The 22231-nt window shown below is 43.0% G+C and overlaps 2 protein-coding genes across 2 annotated transcripts in view; one reads left to right on the forward strand and one right to left on the reverse strand.

Moving 5' to 3' along the window:
• Window positions 1–22231, reverse strand: part of LOC117360307 (exocyst complex component 1-like) — a 123108-nt gene that overhangs the window by 94598 nt on the left and 6279 nt on the right. The window contains exons 3-4 of the mRNA XM_033944004.1: window positions 17372–17502; window positions 8499–8658 (exon numbers count right to left, since the gene is read on the reverse strand). Coding sequence (XP_033799895.1) covers window positions 8499–8658; window positions 17372–17502 — 291 coding nt within the window. The remainder of the gene's footprint in view (window positions 1–8498; window positions 8659–17371; window positions 17503–22231) is intronic.
• LOC117360978 (BTB/POZ domain-containing protein KCTD12-like) overlaps window positions 1–22231 on the forward strand; it is a 136924-nt gene that overhangs the window by 8242 nt on the left and 106451 nt on the right. The gene's annotated exons all lie outside the window — the stretch shown is intronic.

Here is a 22231-nt window from a genome sequence, read left to right on the forward strand (position 1 = left end):
GTCTTCTCACTGAAAAGAAGGGAAAATCAAATGTTGATTTAAGTAGAACAAAGAGAGCTCTTTTGGAAGAAAGGCTGGGACAGTACAAATAGAAACACCAGTCTCCACTAAATGAAGAAAGGGATCCCTACAAGAAAGAAAGAACCTGGATCTCTGACAATCTTCCAGATGAAGCAATAGTTAACATAAGAACATAAGAATTGCCGCTGCTGGGTCAGACCAGTGGTCCATCGTGCCGAGCAGTCTGCTCACAGGGCAGCCCTCTGGTCAAAGACCAGCGCCCTAACTGAGACTAGCCCTACCTGCATACGTTCTGGTTCATCAGGAACTTGTCTAACTTTGTCTTGAATCCCTGGAGAGTGTTTTCCCCATGACAGACTCCGGAAGAGCGTTCCAGTTTTCTACCACTCTATGGGTGAAGAAGAACTTCCTTATGTTCATACAGAATCTATCCTCTTTCAATTTTAGAGAGTTCTTCCTACCTTGGAGAGGGTGAACAACCTATCCTTATCTAGTAAGTCTATTCCCTTTAGTACCTTAAATGTTTTGATCATGTCCCCTCTCAATCTCCTCTGTTCGAGGCCCAGTTTCTTTAATCTTTTGCTATACGGCAACTCCTCCAGCCCTTTAACCTCCAGCCCTTCTCTGGACCCTTTCGAGAAGTACCATGTCCTTCTTCATGTATGGCGACCAGTGCTGATGCAGTACTCCAGGTGAGGGCGCACCATGGCCCGGTACAGTGGCATGATAACCTTCTCTGATCTGTTCGTGATCCCCTTCTTTATCATTCCTAGCATTCTGTTCGCCCTTTTCGCCGCCGCTGCACAGGAACAATGGGGCCAATATTCAGTCCACAAGAGGCAAACTGGCTAACTCCCGTGATCGGATATTCAATTCCAGGCCATTTACAACAACCAGCATTTTGAATATCCATTTCATAGGAACTCTATGACCATCGGAGTAGCGCACCGACCAAAGCTAAAAACCTCTTGTACAGTTTTGTAAAAGAGGGAGTTAACCAGCTAAGTCAATACTGAGCACTATTTATGCAGCCCAATTTGGCTGCTAAACTTGGCTGGTCGGTGCTCAGTATTGGCAGTTATCATGTGATATAGCTGGTTAAATTTTAGTCATTAGCTGCAAATATTCAGCGGAGATAGCTGGCTATTTCCCAGCTGAACAATGTCGGTTAGCCAGCTAAGCATTATTTAACCAGTCAGGATCCATTCCTGGCCAGTTAAATAGCATTAAATATCAGGCAGAATGTCTTTAGTGTAAGATCCTTCAACAAATAAAGGACTAAATTCCCCTCTTCTTTTCAACATTTATCTCCCCGTTACAGAGGAAACTGTAATTTTTCCCTGAAAAAGGCCGTTTCCTCTATAATGGGGGGCTCTCAAAGCAATATGCCTTGTTTGATTTAGGGGGCAAGGCTTAATGCTGAGGCTCCTCTAAAAAAATGTGGGGAGGTGGAGGAAATGGGGGGGAGGGACCCCGCTCGAGATCCACCAGGTTTGACACCCCCGAGGTTGGACGGACCCCCAAACAGGGCCCATCCAAGCTCTATCCGGCCAAAAACAGGGACTAGAAACCCCCTAAACAAATTCCAACAGCCCTACCAAGGGAGATGGGTACAGCTCACTCAACACCTGCTGGAGACTGAAAGAAGACTGATGATAATAGAGAAGGGGATATCTTATGTACTATTCCACAGTTTTGTTTTCAGTCTCCACCTGCTGGTCATGATTGGATATATACCCATTCTTAAAGATTAACCTCTACTAGTCTGGAGAGTGCTAAAGAAGGTCCACTTGAAGAAAGGGAAGTGTCAGGGAGAGAAGGCACTTCAGATAATGGCGTTGATACAATCGTTAAATGTTTGTCCATTGGACCTCTAATCACCGTTGGAGCAGACATGCCTTTTGATCCCCCTTTTCTCTTCCCCATTCGAGCTCCTCTAGTGCTCCAAAAGGGCCACAAAGGCACGTTCTCCTTTGGTCACACCCCTTCAAGCATTCGTCATGGTCACACAGCTGTGGCCACATTCCACAGAACAGTCACACAGATATAGCAGCTGATTAGGACCTCCTGTGATGGAATTGGAAGTTCAAGTGTCTTTGCAGATGCCTGCTTCCACTTGCTCATATCTCCCAGTAATTCCCTTATATACAAGTTAAGGGGGGGGGGGGGAGGTTCTCATACAGAAAGGGAGAAAAACTCCACAGTTTACTTGCAAATTGACTGAAAAATAATACTTCCTCAATATGTCTCAATCGCCTCTTCTCCAAGCTTAAGAGCCCTAACCTCTTAAGCCTTTCTTCATACTGAAACCTCATCTTATGAAACATTCTTCAGTTTGAAAGACTGGGTGCTCAATTTACTAGGCATCACAAATATTTACAGAGTACAAAATAGAAAATAAAACCTTTTCTTGACATTAAAATAGGCCCACAGGCCTATGATTCTGAACCATTAACATAGTAAGAGTCTTTAGATAAAAGACATTGCATGCATTTTAATTATAATGCTATAAATAGCTAAGAAAAAAACAATAAAATAATTGAGAAGAGCTGAAGCCTTTATAAATCTAATTAGTAAAGTTTAAAGATTCATGCTTTGAGATTACTACACTATGACCCTCTTTTACTAAGCTCGAGTTGTTAGTTGTCTAGCTTCCTCGTAGATTTGTAGAATTTTATTACAAGAGGCCTCGTTGTTGTGAGAGCCTACACTTTTAAATTATAACGGACATAACTCTGAGCTAAGTGTCTTTTGTTTCAATAGCTGACCTCAACCCTGAAGAAATGTTTCCTTGAAACATGCATGTCGGTAGGGGTAACAGAAGAACAAAATCACCGATAAGCTAAGTGATATTCTTCTAAGCATTATATGTAGTAACTTTACGAACTTAAAATGAAGAGTTAAATGATAAATAATAAGTACACTATTTAATTAATAAAGATTGGACTCACGAAGAATACAGCAACCGGCAACTATGTGCCTGGATGCAGTCCGAAGGTCCATACACATATTTGGTCTTACAAGATTGAATGAAGAAATTGAATTGAACAGCTAACTAAAAACTATAAAAAGAAATATACAAAAATATTTAGTAAAGGCATTCAAGAATATATTAGACCTGTTTTACTAAGCCATGGTAGAGATTTCTACCGCAGCTCAGGGCGCTAAAAGCTCTGATGCTGCTCCAATTCTCATAGAAATTCTATGCATGTCGGAGCAACATCAGAGCATTTAACGCTCAAGGCCATGCCATGGGTTAGTAAAAGGGGGGGGGGGGGTTATGTTCCTTCCATTGCCTAATGGAATAACACACTGCTTACATTCTTCTTTTTATTACATTTTTAATGTTATGCTTGACACATTTTGCCGTATTTGCCTCATACTTTATGGTATGCGAATGAAACTATGAGTTCTTATCAGAATTTATCTTGTTTTGAACTGTTCCAATCTTGCTCTGCAGTTCTCAGATTAATTTAGCAGGCATCACTAGTTTGTAGCCTCACTTGATAAAAAGCTTGTCTGCAGATGGACAGAGGTCCAATTCCATTCTGACCTTTGATAAATCAGCAATTAGAAAAAAGTGTTTAAAACTATTATGCATGACATTCAAAAGTGGTTTCAGTTTTGCCTAAGTATGAGACACTGATGTGTTAATCCCTTACTATCACCATTCAGGGCATGTTCAAACATTTTCCTAATAAACACTTTGGCCTAGATTCACTAAACTCCGGATCGTTGTTGGGCGATTCGTGGCCAAGTTCTGCCGGGCAACTGATTCACTAAAGAGTCCTCATTTGCATGTGCGGATCGGATCGGACGCACACCCCCATGGATCGCTGCAGAGCGATCATGACACATTCGCAGACCATCCTGATTGGAGAAGCAGCCTCCTGTCACTGCTGTCAGGGCTTCAATTTTTTTTTTTAAATCGGGCAGATATTTTGCGTGTTTTACACACGCAAAATATCTGCTTGGTTAAAAAATAAAAATAAAGTCCCTCCTGACCCCGGAACTGCTTCCTCCCTCCCCAAACCCCTACAAAATGCCCCCCCCCCCCAAACGCAGCCCCACCGATGCCCCACAAAAGGCAGGAGGGATACCAACTACCTCCTGCCATGTGAAACCCCATCCTGATCTGGCCGGCCCACCTCCCTCCTTCCCTCCCTACCTGTAGCTCTACCTAGGCAGGCCAGGCCCGGCCCACCCACTCCCCCCCTACCTTTATGAAGTTTTGGGAGCAGAAGGGGTGCTCATTCCCTCCTGCCCCAGGCTTCCGTGGAGGGGGAGGGAATGTGTCTAGGCCACGACTTTAAAAAAAAAACTTTTGTAGGCAAGAGAGCCTGTGTTTTTAGCCCGATTAAACCCGCAGGTTAATACCACGGGCTCGCAGTGGGGGGAAGGGCAGGAGAGATTCAGGGTGGCAGGTAGGAGAAATCTGGGGACGAGCAGGGCGGTGATTCAAGGCACAGCAGGCAGGAGAGATCGCAGAAGAACATCGGGGCAGCAGAGAGCAGGGCTGGCATAGAGTGCAAAAAATGTGTGCTAATATAAGAGAGCACAGCAGATGCATAGACACATGGGTCTGCAATAGTGTCAACTGGAGGTCTTGTGCAAGAATGTAAGCTCCTCATCCATGACTCCATGATCCCCCTGCATGCTCCTGATACCCCAGCTATCTGGATTCCTTACCGACACCCACAAACTTAGCTGATGACAAGCAGCTTTTGGAATCCCAATTCCTTACTCCTCATCCTGAAGAATTTCCCTAGTAATCCAAGTGGTCCTTTTCCCTCCTCCCCCTTTCCCCCAAAAATATGCTTGGAGCTCAAATGGACCACACCCTTCTGCACACGCCTAATGTAGGGAGGCAGGAGAGATGTCCTCTCCCTTATTTGATAAACTGGCCCCCCATGGTACATCCTGAAGCCCAATGCAGGGTCTAATGCTGCAGTTTTCAAAGATAGGAACATAGAGGCAGGAACAGATAATAATAATAGCTTTATTTATATCCCGTCATACCTTTTCAGTTCAAGACGGTATACAGTAATGGAAAAGTACAATGTGGATACCGTGGGAACAGGTATCGATACAAGAATAGGGAGTACAGGGAGATTACAGCATTGATTTAGAGTGGGAATGTGTAGGCAGTAGAGTAGCAACATGTAAAGGGAGTAGGAACAGGGGCATGTTGTAGGTGTAGTTAGTCTGGGTAAGGAGTTTGGGTGAGGAGATGGAAATTAGTCCTGCCTCCTAACATTCAAGGTTGTGTGGAGGGTTTGTGAGGGGTATCACACAATCCATTTCCACTTGAGCCCCCAGCAAATTTTTGGTGAGGGGGAGGGGGGATGCATTATGTGTGTAACTTACAGAAAACTGTAAGTTGGCGGGGGACATATGCAGCATTATTTATTTATTTAATTCATTTTCTATTCCATTCTCCCTAAAGAGCTCAGAATGGATTACAGGTTAACATACATAACATACAGTTAACAGGTTACAATTTACCACAGTTACAGTACAGGTTTTTTCGATACAAGTTCTTATCCTAACTCGACACCTACTAGGGATCTAATACCAACATACATAATATACAGTTTACATATATATATGATTATGCTATTATTCTCTAAAAGAAAATTGGGCACCTACTTTCCTTTATAGCAAAAGTTCCTACCATGATGCCCTCTTGCTGTCTAATTGTAGGTGTCCTGCAGTGGCATAGTAAGGGGGGAACGTGGTAACAGACTGCCCCGGGTGCCATCTTGGTGGGAAGGCGCTGGCACCTCTCGGCCCTCCATGCGACATTTGCGCTCTCCCCATGCCACACCTATGTACCTCTTTAAAAGTCTTTGCCAGCGTGAGCAACTATTCTAGCCTGCTGCTCGTGCCAGCCTGGCTCCCTCTGAAATTACTTCTGGGTCGTGGGGCCCAGAAGTGACATCAGAGGGAATGACAGTGCGAGCAGCAGGCTGATGAGGAGGTTCAAACAGAGGTACGGGGGTGGAAAGGGCAGGTGCAAGTGTGGTGGTGGCGGGCGGGTGGGGGCATGGAAGAAGGGGGGGAGCGGAGAGGAGGACGTTGGGGGGGGGGAATTGCCACCCCAGGTGTTTCTTACCCTCGCTACACCACTGGTGTCCTATTTTACAATTGTCCCTTATGTGCTATGGTAGGGATATTCATTTATTTGAAGCAGCATAGGACATGTGTCAACTACATTTTCCATGTTATTTTATATCATCTGCACAATTGAAAATTAAAAAGGAACAGGAAGAAAGTCACGAAGGTGGTTAAGAAGCATTCACATGTCTCAATGGCAGCATTTAAATGTTTGGAGAGGCCCAGACATTTAAATGCCATTTCAAAAGAGGGGCCATTCAGATATGTGGAAGCTCAGTAATTAGCAAGGGGATGTGGGGAAGGCAGGGAGAGGGAATAGTCTGGGTTTGATGACAATACAGTCGTGTATTCCTTATTTCCCACAGAGAATCCACAGCTGCAGTAGGAAACTTGGAGTTTGGGATTTAGAACTGATCTGAGGCATAACTAAGTGCAACGCCAAAGCCCAACATCATAGCCCATGAAGATAAACCACCCCCCACATCACAGCCCTACCCTGATGCCAGACTCCTCACCCAGCTCCTTCAATCCCATTAGATACTCCTCCCACCCCTATCACTATCATCTGGCCTATGACAAGCATCCTTCTTCTCCACTATCACCTGACCCCTGAAGGCACCAATATGACCCCACTACAATATCACCCGAACACTGACAGCCACCACCATGCTCAACCCTGCCCCTACTGAGGCCCCCAAGTGTGGGCAATAGCCCAAAGCCAGCAGGTGGGGGCCTTCCCCAGAGATCCTCCCCCCTAAGCCGAACACTTTCAAAAATGTAAAACTTACGTTAAGCTTCAAGGTCTCCAACTGCCCTAATGCAGTCCTTGGGCTTACTGGGATCCCTCAAGGGCCACTAAGATTTCTAATGGTAATATCACAGTATTACCACTAAGGTTTCTATATATGGAATTTTTGACTATATATGGAAGCCTGACCCCAAGCAGTAATACCACAATATTACTGCTAAAGATCATGGTGACTGTATTGGACCCCAGCAGCCACAAGGCAGGAGCAAGTGAGTATTGATTTCCCCTACTACCCTACTAGGAATCCTGGTAAGGGGAGTTTGAGAGCCTTATTGCCTAACATCTGTTTTTGAGGATCTTCAGCCTGGTGGGGGATATGTCTGGAGCAGTGGTTCCCAACCCTGTTCTGGAGGACCACCAGGCCAATCGGGTTTTCAGGCTAGCCCTAATGAATATGCATGAGAGAGATTTGCATATAATGGAAGTGAGAGGCATGCAAATCTGCTCCATGCATATTCATTAGGGCTAGCCTGAAAACCCGATTGGTCTGGTGGTCCTCCAGGACAGGGTTGGGAACCATTGGTCTAGAGCAGGGGTGGGGAACTCCGGTCCTCGAGGGCCGTAATCCAGTTGGGTTTTCAGGATTTCCCCAATGAATATGCATTGAAAGTAGTGCATGCAAATAGATCTCATACATATTAATTGGGGAAATCCTGAAAACCCAACTGGATTACGGCCCTCGAGGACCGGAGTCCCCCACCCCTGGTATAGAGGATGGCTGTTGGGGGGGGGGAGAAGAGTACCTTCCAGGGTTGGGTAATAGTGAAGGAGTGGGAATTGGTGATTTCAGAGGTCTGGTGATAGTAAGAGGTGGTGATGGGAACCTATCAAAGGCTGGGTGATTATGAAGGAGGGTAGGATGGGTGTCTTGTAGAAGTCAGATGACTGTTTAATGGTGTTGGGGAAGGGTAGGGTTGCATGCATTGGGGTAGGGATATGTTGGGAAGGAGAATACCAATGCTGGGATCGAGGAGCAGCAATTTTAGAAAGCTTGATGTGTGGAAACAACATGTACTTGCACTCACCGTATAGACGAGGGGGCAGCATTCTAAAATTGCTGCTCCTTCTGTGGAGGGGCTAGGATGTTTTTTTGGTGTGACTTCCTTATAATCTTGGAAAATACAGTAGTTAGTCCCTTGAAACTTACATGCCATGGAAAACATATAAAAGCATGACAAGTTGTAGATGCACAAAATAATTGTTCATAAATTAGTTTAAGGCACAGGGTTTTCAACCTAATCCTTGGGACACACCTAGCCGGTCAGGTTTTCAGGATACCCACAATAAAGATACATGAGATAGATTTGCATGCCCTATCTCCATTGTATGGACATTTATCTCATGCATATTCATTGTGGATATCCTCAAAACCTGGCTGGCTAGATATGTCCCAGGACTGATTTGAGAACCTCTGGTTTAAGGTAAACAATCTAATTTTGTTAGGGATTGCAAGCATTATTTGACTTGTAATACTGTGATATACACTTCTGAAGAAAATTATGAAAACTTCCTACTAAATACAGCCCTGTGGCCACTGGTCAGTGGGTCTCACCTTCCAAAATGCAGGCAAAAATGTTGACAAATAGGACCCTGCTGGAAAGGTGACGTTGGTTCAGCTTCCATAAGCAACTGATAAATGCCCTCTTCTGGGAATAGCTGCTAGCTGTCCACTTGTAAACTTTGTCAAATTTCAGGTCGAACTCTGGTGTCACCTATTCAAAACCAAAAAGAAGAGTGATCTAAGGTGGTGCTTCTTGACCAGTGTTCAGTGGCATACGAGCGTGCCTTAGCAAAATCCTTGGTGTGCCTTGGTGGAAGTTAGAGGCCTGGCTATGTACGAATTCATTATGCCTTTCCCTATCTAGATTGGACAGTACTTCAGAAAGAAGCTTTCTGCCTTCCACTTCAGCCCCATCTCCTCCTGTGCAGCATTTAAAGAACAGGAAGGGAAATGATAAGCCTGAGGCAAATAAAGTACAGAAAAGCTTCTTAGTTCAGCCCTCTTCTGCTATCATTCTGGAATAGGAAGACACCTGTGATTGGAGAAGAAGTTGCAGATCGAAGAAGAACCCCCTACTCACCCTGTTCTAGCCTCTTTCTCTTTTATCCAAGCAGTAAAAAAACAAAAAACTAAAAACATCCAGGTTTGTGATTGCAATATGTAATTGCAGCTGTATGTTTTCCTATAGTAAGCTGGATACTCTACAACCAGGACTTTTTGAAGCCAGTATGCACCAGTACACAATACCAACTCCTTTTTTTTCCTGGCCCGCCTAAAATGACCTGCAGGCAGAGGTGTAGCTACCATTCAGCGAGCCCATCAAAATGCCCAGGGCTGCCTAAAGTTATACCTTCCCTCCCCCCTCCCCCACCTGCACACAGGTCCAGCATCATAGAAGCTCCACCCCTCAAGTTCAGCATCACACCAGCTTTCCCTCCCCTGGGTCCAGCATCGCTCCAGCTCCCTCTCCCCACCTCGGGACCAGCATTGTACCAGTTCCTTCCACCTCCAGGTCCAGCATTGCCCCAGCAACCCCCACCTCCTTCACACGTTGCAGAGAGATCACTGAAACCTGCTTCTTTGATGGGCATGGCCTTTCCTCTGTGGCATTCACTCATAGTAAGGTGCATCAGTGAAGTGGGATGCACAAAGGAAAGGCTTTGCTGGCCAGTAGTAGGAGTGTTTTCCTTGTGTGACTGAGGTATGACATTCTGCTAGTCTTATTTGCTCTAGAATCAGATTTCTTGGCATTTCTAGTTTAGTTTTCACCACATAGTTTGATTTGTAATTTGCAGCCACTTGCTTTGTATATGGTGAGGCTGTATCCATGTTCTGTGTAAATCTGATTGAAATGAGGTATTCTAATGATGTGTAGTTTATGCGTAGATAATCCTGTTTCCTCTGTTTTCCAAATAAAAACTGTGGTGGTGTTTCAGGGATTGGTGTAATATTTGTAATCTTGCTTTTTTATATGCCTTGTGGCAGGAAGCAGTGGACATGGCTACTCTGCTACTTTTGGCACCTTGTAAGTTAACCTTGTAAGTTAAGCAGAGACGCCGACCCGCTTGATATTGTTCTCTGAGGAAGGCGACGTAGTCACCAAAACTTGGATCCTAGTCGGGTCTTTGTTTTGTTTTTATATATTTTAATTGTTCTAATTCAAATAAAAGACTTGTATCCATAAGTTGGTTGTGACATCTCCAGAGCCTCTTTTTGTTGTCCTTTTTACAGTAGCTAAAGACTTGGTTTTTTTTCTTTTCTTTTTTTTCTCTACTATGGGGCGGAGCCATGAATAATCACCCCTTCCCATACAGTTGGCCTGTAAGGGTATCAACACTTTTTCCTAGTAAAAAAGCAAAGTCTAGAATGCAGTTCAAACATGTTTCCCATGTAGTTGGATTTTGTTGGTTAATTTTTTTTTTTACAAATCTTTATTGAGTTTTCAAAGCTAACAAAAATGCAATACAATATCTATACAAATAATAGTAATCATATATGCATTTATAATCAATCAATATCCATACAACAGTAAAACCTCCCCACCCAACCAACATTTTCATAAGGGAATAGAATCATACAAAAGAAATACCCTCCTCCCGTCCTCCCTCCCACTGGAAAGAAAAAGAAAATTATAATGAATCCACAAAAGACGCCAATGGGCCCCGAATTAACTTGAATCTCTTAGTATGCCCCAGCATATCCGCATTCATCTTCTCATACCTATAACTTAAGCATAAATTCGCTCACAAAAAAGTAAAGCTAAGGCGATCCCATTTCTTCCAATTGCAGGTAACCATTTTTATGGCTATCCCGGTCATAATAAGGAAAAGCCAACATTTATATCTGTCCAATGAGGGCTTCAGATGTAATATCATCCCAATGACTATCTCATATGTCAATGGAATTGATGACTCAAGTATAGCATTAACCTGTCCCCATACCAACTTCTAAAAATTGAGTATCAAAGGACAATAGAACAGCAGATGATCCAGTGTCCCTATATCAAGATGACAGTGCCAGCATCTATTAGATTTAGAACTATTTAACTTTTGTAACCTAACCAGGGTCAAAAAATATCTATGTAACAAGACAAACCATGTTTGTTTCATAGATGCTGATGCTGTACATCTCATCCTTCAAGTCCAAATTCGTGGCCTTTGAATAGCAGAAATTTGCTGCTTTATCTCAATGCTCCAAATGTTGCTAAGACTAGCTTTTGGTTTCTTATTCATATAACCAGATATTAATTTATACCACTGAGTGGCCTGATGCCCTAGGAAATCCGTCTGGAAGCACAGGACCTGCAAGATATAATGATTTTTTAGATTACGCCAATCAGGGAACCCCTTCTGAATGGCTTGCTTCAACTTCAACTTGTAAATTTGAGACTTTGCAATGCCAAAAGATTATTGCAGTCGTGAAAAATCAAGCATTTGCCCATTTGATAAAACATCATCTCGTGTACGTATAATTGCCTGCATCCCAGACTCACCAATTTGAATTTTGGAGTTTAACCATAAGGATTGATAAGTAGATTTCTCTACTGGAATATCTGTTAGTTTGTTAATAAATGTCAAGGTTTTCCAAGTGTCAAATAAAATACTATTGTCCTTAACATATCTGGGTAACTTGATACTCAACACATGGTTAATTTTGATTTTTCAGGTATATAATTAGATCTTTTATATGTAAGGCATATCTACCAGTTCTAAAGGTTTTGTACTGGGATCACATATATTTTGCAATAGCAAAACTTTAAAAATTAGCTTTTAGGGGGAAGGGAGTGGCCAAGATGGCGGCATGTACCTGGCGAGCTCTGTTTCTCTTGGGCTGAGCTGCGATTCCTCTATTATTTTTGCCACAAACTTTGGTATGATGCTGCATACTAAAAGGAAAGGAATTGTGTGGGTTACCTTCTCACTGAACCGTACTTCCTTGCTGCTGCAGCAAAGCATTGAGAAATATCTCACTGGGAATCCGACGACTTTAACTGGTGGTGAGAGACCTGCTAAAGCACAAGTGGAAGGAGTCGCCGAGCTTTCAGGGTCGGATGTTACTCTTTCTCCCCTGGAACTGACTCAGCCGCCTTGCCCAGCATCAGAGGTGGGATCGCTGACAGAGCAAGCTGGGTCTGCTGGAATGCAATCACCAGAAACTTCGAGTGAGGGCAGTTCCCCATTAGATGGACTTTAGAGTGGAAAGCTCTGAGCCATCCAAGGCGATTACACTTGAAATAGTATGGAAGGCGGTTATGTATTTGACATCGATAGAAAATGACACAGGGAAAAATTTGTCCCTGTCCCCGCAAACTCAGTCCCTTTCCCTGCCCCCTCCCCGTAAGCTCGGTCCCCATTTTCGCCCCGTCCCTGTGAGCTCGGTCCCCATTTCTACCCCATCCCCGTGAGCTTGGTCCGCGTCCCCGCAAACCATCTGATCCCATCTTTGCATAAGCCTTAAATAGTTTTATACTGAACTTATTTTAATAAAGTATAAAAATTTTGTACAATTGTCATTTTATAAATTAGAGCTATGGTTGCTTAACTAGAGGAGGAGATCTTCAGCTGGCAGGGTTTTGTTTATAAACATTTATCAACACAGCTACAATACTATGTTATCCTAGAGGAGGGGTGGGCAACTCTGGTCCTTGAGGGCCGGAATCCAGTCACATTTTCAGGATTTCCCCAATGAATATGCATGAGATCTATTTGCATGCACTGCTTTCAATGCATATTCATTGGGGGAAATCCTGAAAACCTGACTGGAATCTGGCACTCGAGCACCAGAATTGCCCACTCCTGTCCTATAATTTTTTTTTCTACCTTAGTTGTCTGGTTTCTGCTTTCCTCATCGTTCTCTTCCTTTCATCCACTGTCTGTTTTCTCTCTGTCTCTTCCATAAGACATCTGATCTATTTCTATGCCTCTACCAGAAACTGTCTGCCTCTCCCTTTCATCTCTCCCTCCCCCCACCCATTGGTCTGGCACCCATCTTCTTCCCTCTGCTTCCTCCATGGTCTGGCATCTCTCCTTCAAATCTAGTATCTGTCTCCTCCCCCTCCTTCAATGCTCTGGTATCTCTCTCTCCTCTCCCTTCCTTTTCAATTTGTTTTCTACCTCTTGTCTACTTCATGTTTTCTACCTCTTGTCAGTCCTCAATTTCCCTTTAATTGCGTCTACCTACAGCTTTCCTTTTTTTTTAATTGTTTATTTTGAACTTTTTTCTTTTTATTTAAATTGTTTATTTTGAACTACCTACACCTTTCCACCTCTTTCCCTCTTCCCTTCCACTATCCCACTAAATCCTCTTCCACCAATCCAGCAAGTGCTCTTTTTCTTTATCCCCTCCTTCCATCCAGTATGTGCTCTCTCTCTCTCCTCTCCACTACCTTCGAGAGTCTGCTTCCCTTTCTCTCCACCCCATTTCCTTCTAGCGTCTGCGCCCTCTCTCTCCTCCTCACTTCCCTTCAGTGTCTGTTCCCCTCTCTCACTCTCTCCTTCCAACCAGAATCTGCTCCCCTCTCTCTCCCCTCCCCACTTCCATCCAGCGTCTGCTCCTCCCTTTCTCCACTTCCCTTCTGCGTCTGCTCCCCTCGCTTCTCCCCACTTTCTTTCAGTGTCTGCTCCCCTTTCTCACTCTCCCCTGCCAACCAGCATCTGTTCTCCTCCCTCTCCCCTCCCCACTTACGTCTAGCATCTCCTCCTCCCTCTCTCTCTCCATTTCCCTTCAGCACCAGTCAACCTCTTCCCCTTATCGGGCTTCCCTTCCCACCCTCCCAGTTGAAAGTCCTCCTCACGATCGAGACACTTGCTCCCTTCCCCCGCTGGAAAAAAGCAAAACCCAAAAAACATTTGTTCATCTCTTCCCTTCATCTAGCCATCTCCTTCCCTTCATCTTCGTGGGCGCTCTTCAACAGTTTTCTCTTTTGGAAGTGTCAGGAGGTGGTCACCATTCTCACAAGTCTTGCACGATTGCCCCCGAAACTTCTCCTCTGACACAAGCCGCCCAGGCAGAAACAGGAAGTGTGTCAGAGGAGAGGCTTTGGGGCAGTCACGCAGGACTTGTGAGAATGGTGATCACATCCTGACACCTCCAAAAGCGAAAACTGTTGAAGAGCACCCACGAAGATGAGGGAAAGGGAGGGAGAAGGCTAGATGAAGGAAAAAGATGAACGGCTGGTTTTGGGGTTTTTTGCCAGCAGCGGGACGGGAGCGAGTGTCGTGATCATGAAGAGGGCTGCAGATTAGGAGGGGTGGGAAGGGAAGCAACAAAGCAGATATTTTACTGTGGGGACAAGGCCACGGGACAGTGAATGGCCTTGCCCCCGTACCTGATGCAACCAGTTTTTTTTTTTTACTCCCCGTTCCAGTGGGTTACCCGCGGCTTCCCACGTGTAACAGTCACCGTGTCATTCTCTAATAAATAGTTCAGAAATCTTCTATGGCGGTAACAACTTTAATTTCCACAATGGATACTTCTAAAACTGTTCAGGAGTTGAAACAAGATTTCCTTGATTAAGGCTCAGCAGTTTCAATCAGATATTTCCTCTTTACAAAAATTTAGATCTATTGCTGTTAAAGATAATGTTTCAATGAGGAGAAAGATAGAACAGATTGAAAACTTTAACAGAAGATTAAATTTACGATTTTTGAATTTTCCTATGGATCCTGGGATTTTGCCTAAAGATATGCTTGAAAAAAATTTCTTGGAAGTTTTGCATTTTTTCACAGATATGGTTCCCCCTATGAACAGAGAGGGGCATAATAAAAAAAATGTCAGTCCATTTTGTGCCTAGAACACTAGTCACCCAAAGTCAGCAGTGTCCAAAGTCCATTCTCGAAAAATTCATCCAAAATATTTTTTTTTGAGTATCGTCTACTTCTACATCCAGCCATTTGACCGTCCAGTCCACTAAGGGCTCCTTTTACTAAGGTGTGCTAGCGTTTTTACCGTGCATGGCATTAATGTGCACGCTAGCCCAGCACTACACACCAAGAACTAACGCCAGCTCAATGCTGGCATTAGTGTCTAGTGCTTGCGGCAATGCAGCACGTGCTAAGCGCGCGCTAAAACCACTAGCGCAACTTAGTAAAAGGAGCCCTTAGTCATCTATCTTTATACAGCATTCTCATCAAAAAAATTGTCCATGTCCAAAACGCTTAGAATAAGACCTTTTGGATGTGGGAGGGGTCAGCAAAGTGATGGACCGACCACCCAGACATGGCAACAGAGTAGAGGGGCACTTTACAGGGAACTGATGTGAGCTTCACAAAAGGGTGCCACATAAACATTTCACAACTCCCTTATAGGTCATGATGAGCCCCCCAAAACCTACTATACCCACCTGTCTACCACACCAATAGCCCTTATGGCTGCAGGTGCCATCTATATGAAAGTACAGTAGGGTTTTGGTGGATACACATTGTTCACTATGAATGCAGTTGTTAGAGTGGCTTATGGACCAAGGTCCTCCTCTCTATGGTTCACTAGCCCCCCCTCCCCAGCCCCCGACTACTTAAGCCACCTTTGTGCAGCTCTACTAGGCTTTCCTATGCCAGGTTCTGATGTTCTGGAAGCAGGTATGTATGTTTTTATTCCGATTTTTATGTCAGGGCGGGAGGGGTCAGTGATCACTGGGGGAGTGTGTGAGGGTCTGTACTTTGTCCCTGCAGTGGTTATCTGGTCACTTTGGAAACCTTCTGGACACTTATACCTGTTTTTAGATTGCCTAAGTCCCAACGTATAAGTTCCGGTCTAGGCAGTCTTGTTAAACTTTCAATTACACTCCCAGAACTCCCTCCCCCCCCCCCCCCGACAACACCAGCAGAAGGAATCCCAGGCACTCCAGCCGAAGATAGCCCCCTTGCTCCCCAAACAACCCCCCACCACCATCCCAGACCCCCCCACGCTAACCTTGGGCGGGGCCATAGGTAACTGGGCAAATCAGGCCATAGGCCCCTCCCCAGTACATCCTACAATGCACTGGGAAGGGGCAAGCCCAACTTGGGTGGGTTTTTAGATGTGTTTAAGTTTTGATTATTAGCCCCATAGTGTTCTATTTTAATTTCTTAAATTTCTACTCTACTTTTTGAGTTCACTCCCCCTATTAGTTGACTATATAGTATAAACTCAACACTGTATACAATTCATTCAACAATTAAAATATTGGGTGTGGTTCTTGATCAGCACCTGACTAGGAAAAATCAGATAGACGCTGTGGTACACAAGGGTATTATACTTTATGGAATTTGCGGACCATAAGACCCTATTTTAAGTTTTCTGCTTTTAAACTCTTGGTTCAATCATTGTTGTTAAGTCTTCTTGATTACTGCAACATTGTTTATCTGACAAGTACTAAGAAAAATATGGCCAGACTTAGACTAATTCAGATTACGACAGTCAAACTGATCTATGGTCTGAAGAAGTATGAACCTGTAACGCCGTTCAACCGCGAGTTGTATTGGCTCACGATGGAAGCTCATGTTTTGTTTAAGTTTGGTTGTCTTTGCTATAAAGTCGTGTATGGTACTGCACCGCTTTATATGGCCGACAGATTTCTTATAGCATCTTATAAGTATAGTAGAAGATCACATGCCTTGTTCATTTTCCCATCTGTCCAGGGTTGTAAAAGCAAGAAATCTCTTGATCATACACTAGCATTTCAGGCAGCTTTCTACGATAAAAAATTTTGATCATTGTTGTGTACAGCTTGTTCCTATAAACATTTTAGAACCCAGCTGAAAACTTATCTCTTCTCAAAATATTTGGCCAAATAGTTCTATTTGTTTCCTTTGTTATTTTTATTTATAATCTTTTGTAAACCGTATTGAATTTACGGTTATACGGTTTAGAAGCATGATGTTATGTTATGTAGATAACATTTTTCTTGTTTTTCTTTCTTTTTTCTTCATGTTAATTAATATCTTCTTTGTTTCTGTAACAAGTGTAATCTTCTGTAATGTTTATTGGAAAATGAATAAATAATTTTTTAAAAATTGCTTTTAGGTATAATTTAATAATAGAATATTGCAGTTTTCCATGGAAAGTCCTTGGAAAACTCTTCTCGCCATACTGAACTGATTGCTTACTACTAGCTCTAAAAGGAAGAAGTACCCTAGACTCATCCACTAGATCTGACCACTGTTGAAAACAGGATACTGGGCTTTTTTTTAAATAAATCTTTATTCATTTTCAAGACTAATACTAAGTGCCATGAAGCATACAATTGTGAGTAGAATTGCAAGTGTTTTAACTGTCACAGTGCTGAAAATAGAGGGTATTATTTAAAAAGAGAAAGCAATTGTGAAAGACCACTCCTTGAAAGACTGATACTGTATATAAAGAGGTAGATATAGAACAGGCAACCTGATATCACAACAGCAAATCATTACATCCTGCAATGGAAAAATATAATTAAGTTACAATACCTGAATGACATCCTTTCCATCTACTGCTTTCAGATCCTGCAGGGACCATCTCTCTGCCTGCTTGTACATCTCCCCACGATCAGTCTTTTTCAATTTCACCAAGAACAGCTGCTTGGGCCGAAAGGCAGATACTAAAGAGTAATAAAAGATTATATAGTATTATACTATTGCTACTGCAAATTAAAAGCAATGCATTAAATACTAAACCATGTCCTTGAAAAGAGATATCGAGATCTTTCTTTACTTTTAATAGCACCAGTGAAAAATAACACACTTGCACCAACTGAAACTGCATCTTCCTCCATCTATCTTGAGAATAGATAAGTTTAAGCAGTAACAGTGCAAACCTGATTCACAGTGTCTACCAATGTGGCTTATGGACAAAATCAATTGAATTAATTCTCTGTATTCACTCAAGCCCCGATGCTCAAAGCTTCGGCAACCAGGTAAAAAATACCAGGATGGGAGTGATTTTTCTTTAGCATGTGATACTCAGCACAAATAGCATGCAAATCATATGCATGCTATTTGCACGGGTAGCCTGGTAAAAGGGGTGAGAAACTGTGCCTGGTGCCTGCTCTGAAGAGCTAAGCAATAGGCGATGTTCTTCTGAGCAGGCCCAGTAATTCACAGGCTTCCCTGTCCCTTGCCTGCTGCCACAGTAAGAAAGTCCCAAATCTCTTCTGGCTCCTTTTATCCTGATTACTAGTAAGGGTGTCGCTCTCCCCTGCCTGCGTTCAGCTGAGCTGGCACCAGAGCTGTGATCAGCTGAGCCAGCAGGGGGAGAGTGGAGTTGTAAAGGTCGCCAGGGCAATCTGACTACTGTGCTAGCTTCAAAGAGTCTGTTTGAAGCAGTCCTCTAAGAATGAAGACCATATAGAGAGGAAAAGTTCCAGGTAACCTTCTTTCTAAGAGGAGAGAAGAAGAGGACATTTCTCTGGGTAAGTTAATGTTATTTTGTTTTGTGCTTTGAAAATTTTGGGATAAAAGATAAATTCTAGGTTCCCTTATACAGACAGTTTAAATGTTAAAAGAACAAATTTTACTTATTAGCTAGTTTCCATAGTATAAAAGCTTTTTCCTATATTTTTAAACTTGAACTTTCTACTAGAGATAGAAACTTAACTGTCACAGCCTACAAAATTAACAAGTGGAGGGGCATAATTGAAAGAAACGTCTAAGTCAGTTTTGGGCCTAAGTCACAAGTGGCCCAAAGTCGGACATGGGAAAAGGTCCATTTTCAAAAAATACGTCCAACATATTTTTTTTTCCCCAAAAATCGGCCAACTGTACACCCAGACCGCTAAGTCGTCCATCTTTATACCCCATTTTCATCCAAAAATTCATCCAATTCACAAATGCCTAGAAAGAGGCCAGAAAAGTGATGGACTGGACACCCAGACATGGCACCAGAGTACTGGGGTACCTTACAGGGCACTGCTGTGAACTTCACAAAAAGGGTCCCACATAAACATCTCACTACAGCTCCCTTATAGGTCATGGTACGCCCCCTCCCCAAAACACCCCCAGAATCTACTAGACCCACCTATCTACCAACCCAATAGCCCTTATGGCTGCAGGAGCCACTTATATGGCAATACAAAAGAGTTGGGGGTTTTGGGGGTGCACATTTTTCACCATGAATGCAGTGATTAGAGTGGCTTAGAGGCCTGGGTCTTCCTCTCCGTGATTCACTAACCCACCCCCAAGACCAGTTAAGCCACCTCTGTGCAGCTCTATTAGGCTTTTCTATGCCAGGCTGCCAGGAGCCGATGTTCTGGAGGCAGATATGTAAAGTTGTTATTACAAATTTTATGGGGGTGGGGGGTCAGTGATCACTGGGGCAGTGTGTGGGGGTCTGTACTTTGTGTCTGCAGTGCTTATCTGGTTCTGTGGACTTAGACCTGGTTTTAGATGGCCTAAGTCACAACGTCCAAGTTCCGTCAAGGCATTGTTGTAACACTTTCGGTTATACATGTAATACGATTAAGTCTAGGATGGCCCATGGCCCGCCCAAATCCCGCCCTCGACACTCCTCCTGAATCGCCCCTTTGAGCTCTGGTCTTTCCGCAGCACTGTGAAGGCTTAGGTCGTTTTTATATACATCTAAAACCTGGTTCGATTATCGGCACTTTGACAACTTTTGTTACTGATCGTCCAAGTGCCGATTTAGGCTGGTTTTTAGATGTATTTTTGTTTCGATTATTAGCCCCATAGCCTCTAGAAGATACAGTAGGTCCTGGTTCAGTCTTCACAGAATGATCTACCAAAAAACATCTCCAAATATGTAGAGTCAAGAAAAACATATTAATTACCCACATAATCATTTAGAAGTGGAAGCTAGGATCCATTATAAATTCTTTTGCATATTGTTCAAAACTTGCTTTGGGGACACTCTAGATTATATACCTCAACTTTTTAAATTCTCCAAAATGACAACTTTGAATTTAAGCCAAAACCATACCTTTTGTTTTACTGATATTAAAAATATAAAATACACCAGGATTTTCAATCCAACCTGGGCTTATCAAGCAGCCAAACTGTGGAAAACTCTACCTAGTAGAATCAATCAACAAATTAAGAGTTTCAAAAAAGATCTAAAGACCTGTTTGAAGAATTTGTACTTTAAAAGATGTAACTTTAAGATAACCTGTTCATAATGTTGTACTAGCTCATTTAGGGGTCCTTTTATTAAGGCGCGCGCTAAATGCTAAGGCATCCATTATACTCCATGGGCACCTTAGCGTGCGCTAAATTGGTTAGTGCACCTTAATAAAAGGACCCCTCATTTTTTGTAAACCGCTGTGAACTTCCATGATGTATTGGCAGTATATAAATAAATATTGTATTGTATAAACTATACCGTACGGTAACTGGGTCACAATAATTAAGCTCAAAGAGCAATCCTTATCTAGGCAATAGACACGTGACATACAAATCAACATAATAAGCTTAAATGGAAGGTAAATTATGCAAATTTTAAAAATAAAAAGTAAAACCAGAGCAGAAATGATTATTGAGTGCTAGTTTTTGTTTTTACAGCTGTGCTGAGCTGTGCTTTATTAAAATGTGCTTGTGACACTCTACAAACTGGTATGTAATGTCTTTAGCTTGGAGTTTTATTCAAAATATGATTTGTTATATTAGCTTTTTATGTATTTATATTCATAATACATATGTGGAGGGGCATAATCAAAAAAAAGTCTAAGTCCCTTTTTGGCCTAAGTCAGTAGACACTGATGTTGGCAGCAGGGAAATGTCCATTCTTTAAAAAAACATCCAAACTGAGAATGGCCTACCTGCACGCTCAGCAATCTACTCGCCTAGATTGCCACTACATCTATCCCTACACCACATTCCCGATCAAAAAAATCGCCCAAGTCTCAAACCCAGACCTTTTAGGCAAAGGAAGGGCCTGAATCTACCACCCCTCAACCTCAAATTATGTCCTCTGGTTTTACCATTTTCCTTTCTCTGGAAAAGATTTTGATCTACGTTAATACCCTTCAAGTATTTGAACGTCTGAATCATATCTCCCCTGTCTCTCCTTTCCTCTAGGGTATTCATATTCAGGGCTTCCAGTCTCTCCTCATACGTCTTCTGGCGCAAGCCTCCTATCATTTTCTTCACCCTCCTCTGGATAACATGCAAATTTATTGTAGACACAAATCTTGTTTGTAGATACAAAACAAAATCCCAAATGTGGATTGTCGTCGATGATGTCAAATAGGACCCAGCATGAAACTTCATAAACATATCCACAGATACATAAACACAGTCAAACACATATAGGCAAAAGATTTGGAAACACCACCACCACAATTTCTTTTCCCTCACTGTCATATCCCTTTCTCTGCTATATGACTGAATTTTATAGCTTTTTTGTATAAAATGTATAGTGTCATAGTTATGTATAGTGTCATAGTTTGCTATTAGCAGGTATTTCTATGACCTTCTAGTGGTGGAAAAACAAGGCAAAATATCTGCTAGTTTCGGACAATGGCATCCTCTAGTTTAAATGTAAAATCTATCATTTGAATCTGTTGACAGTGACATCACTTGGCTTCCTCTTATTGTTCTTTCCAAAACAACTAATAGGAAAAGTTATCAATATGGGCTATAGTTAATTTGCCACAACTCATGCTATCGTAGCTTAAGTCCCATTTTTTACAATGAGACCTAGTTATTAACCTGGTTTAACAGTAAAATAACCCATCAACAGTAGCCCGTACTGATAACATCTTCCCTGCCATCTTCCCCATCTTGCATCATTCAAACCAGCCCTCCCATTTCCTGTACAAGTCATAGATACAGAGAGGCAGAACATATACAGTAGACTCTCAGTTATCTGGCACCCGTGGAGATTGGTCAATGCCTGATAACTGTAGTTTCCGATTGCTTGAGAGATACTGTAAAAACAGTTTATCTCCCTTCCCACCTCATTCTATCATCCCCCCACCCTTCCAGCATCTGTTCTTCCCTTCTTTCTGAATCACCTTCTCACCCCCCTTTTCTCTCCCTTCTTCCCCCCACAACTTATGGGTCCAGCATCCATCTCCCCTGCCCTTCACCCTGAAGGACCAGTATCCATGTCCCTTCCTCCTCCCCCCCAAACTTATGGATCCAGCTTCCATGGCAGTTGGTCCTGACAACACCCATCACTTCCTCCCTCCTTTCCTCCAGACCTTGAAGCAGCATGCAGCCGATCCTGACAACTTTCCCTTCCTCCCTCACTTACCTGAAACAGCAGAGCCAGGTCCTGACACCCCCCCCCCCCCCTTCCCTTCCTCACTTAGCCGAAACAGCAGAACAGGTGCTGACAATCCCTCCTCCTTCACTCACCCAAAGCAGTAGCGGTAG

This window comes from Geotrypetes seraphini, chromosome 5 (genome assembly GCF_902459505.1).
Source record: "Geotrypetes seraphini chromosome 5, aGeoSer1.1, whole genome shotgun sequence".
Taxonomy (NCBI): domain Eukaryota; kingdom Metazoa; phylum Chordata; class Amphibia; order Gymnophiona; family Dermophiidae; genus Geotrypetes; species Geotrypetes seraphini.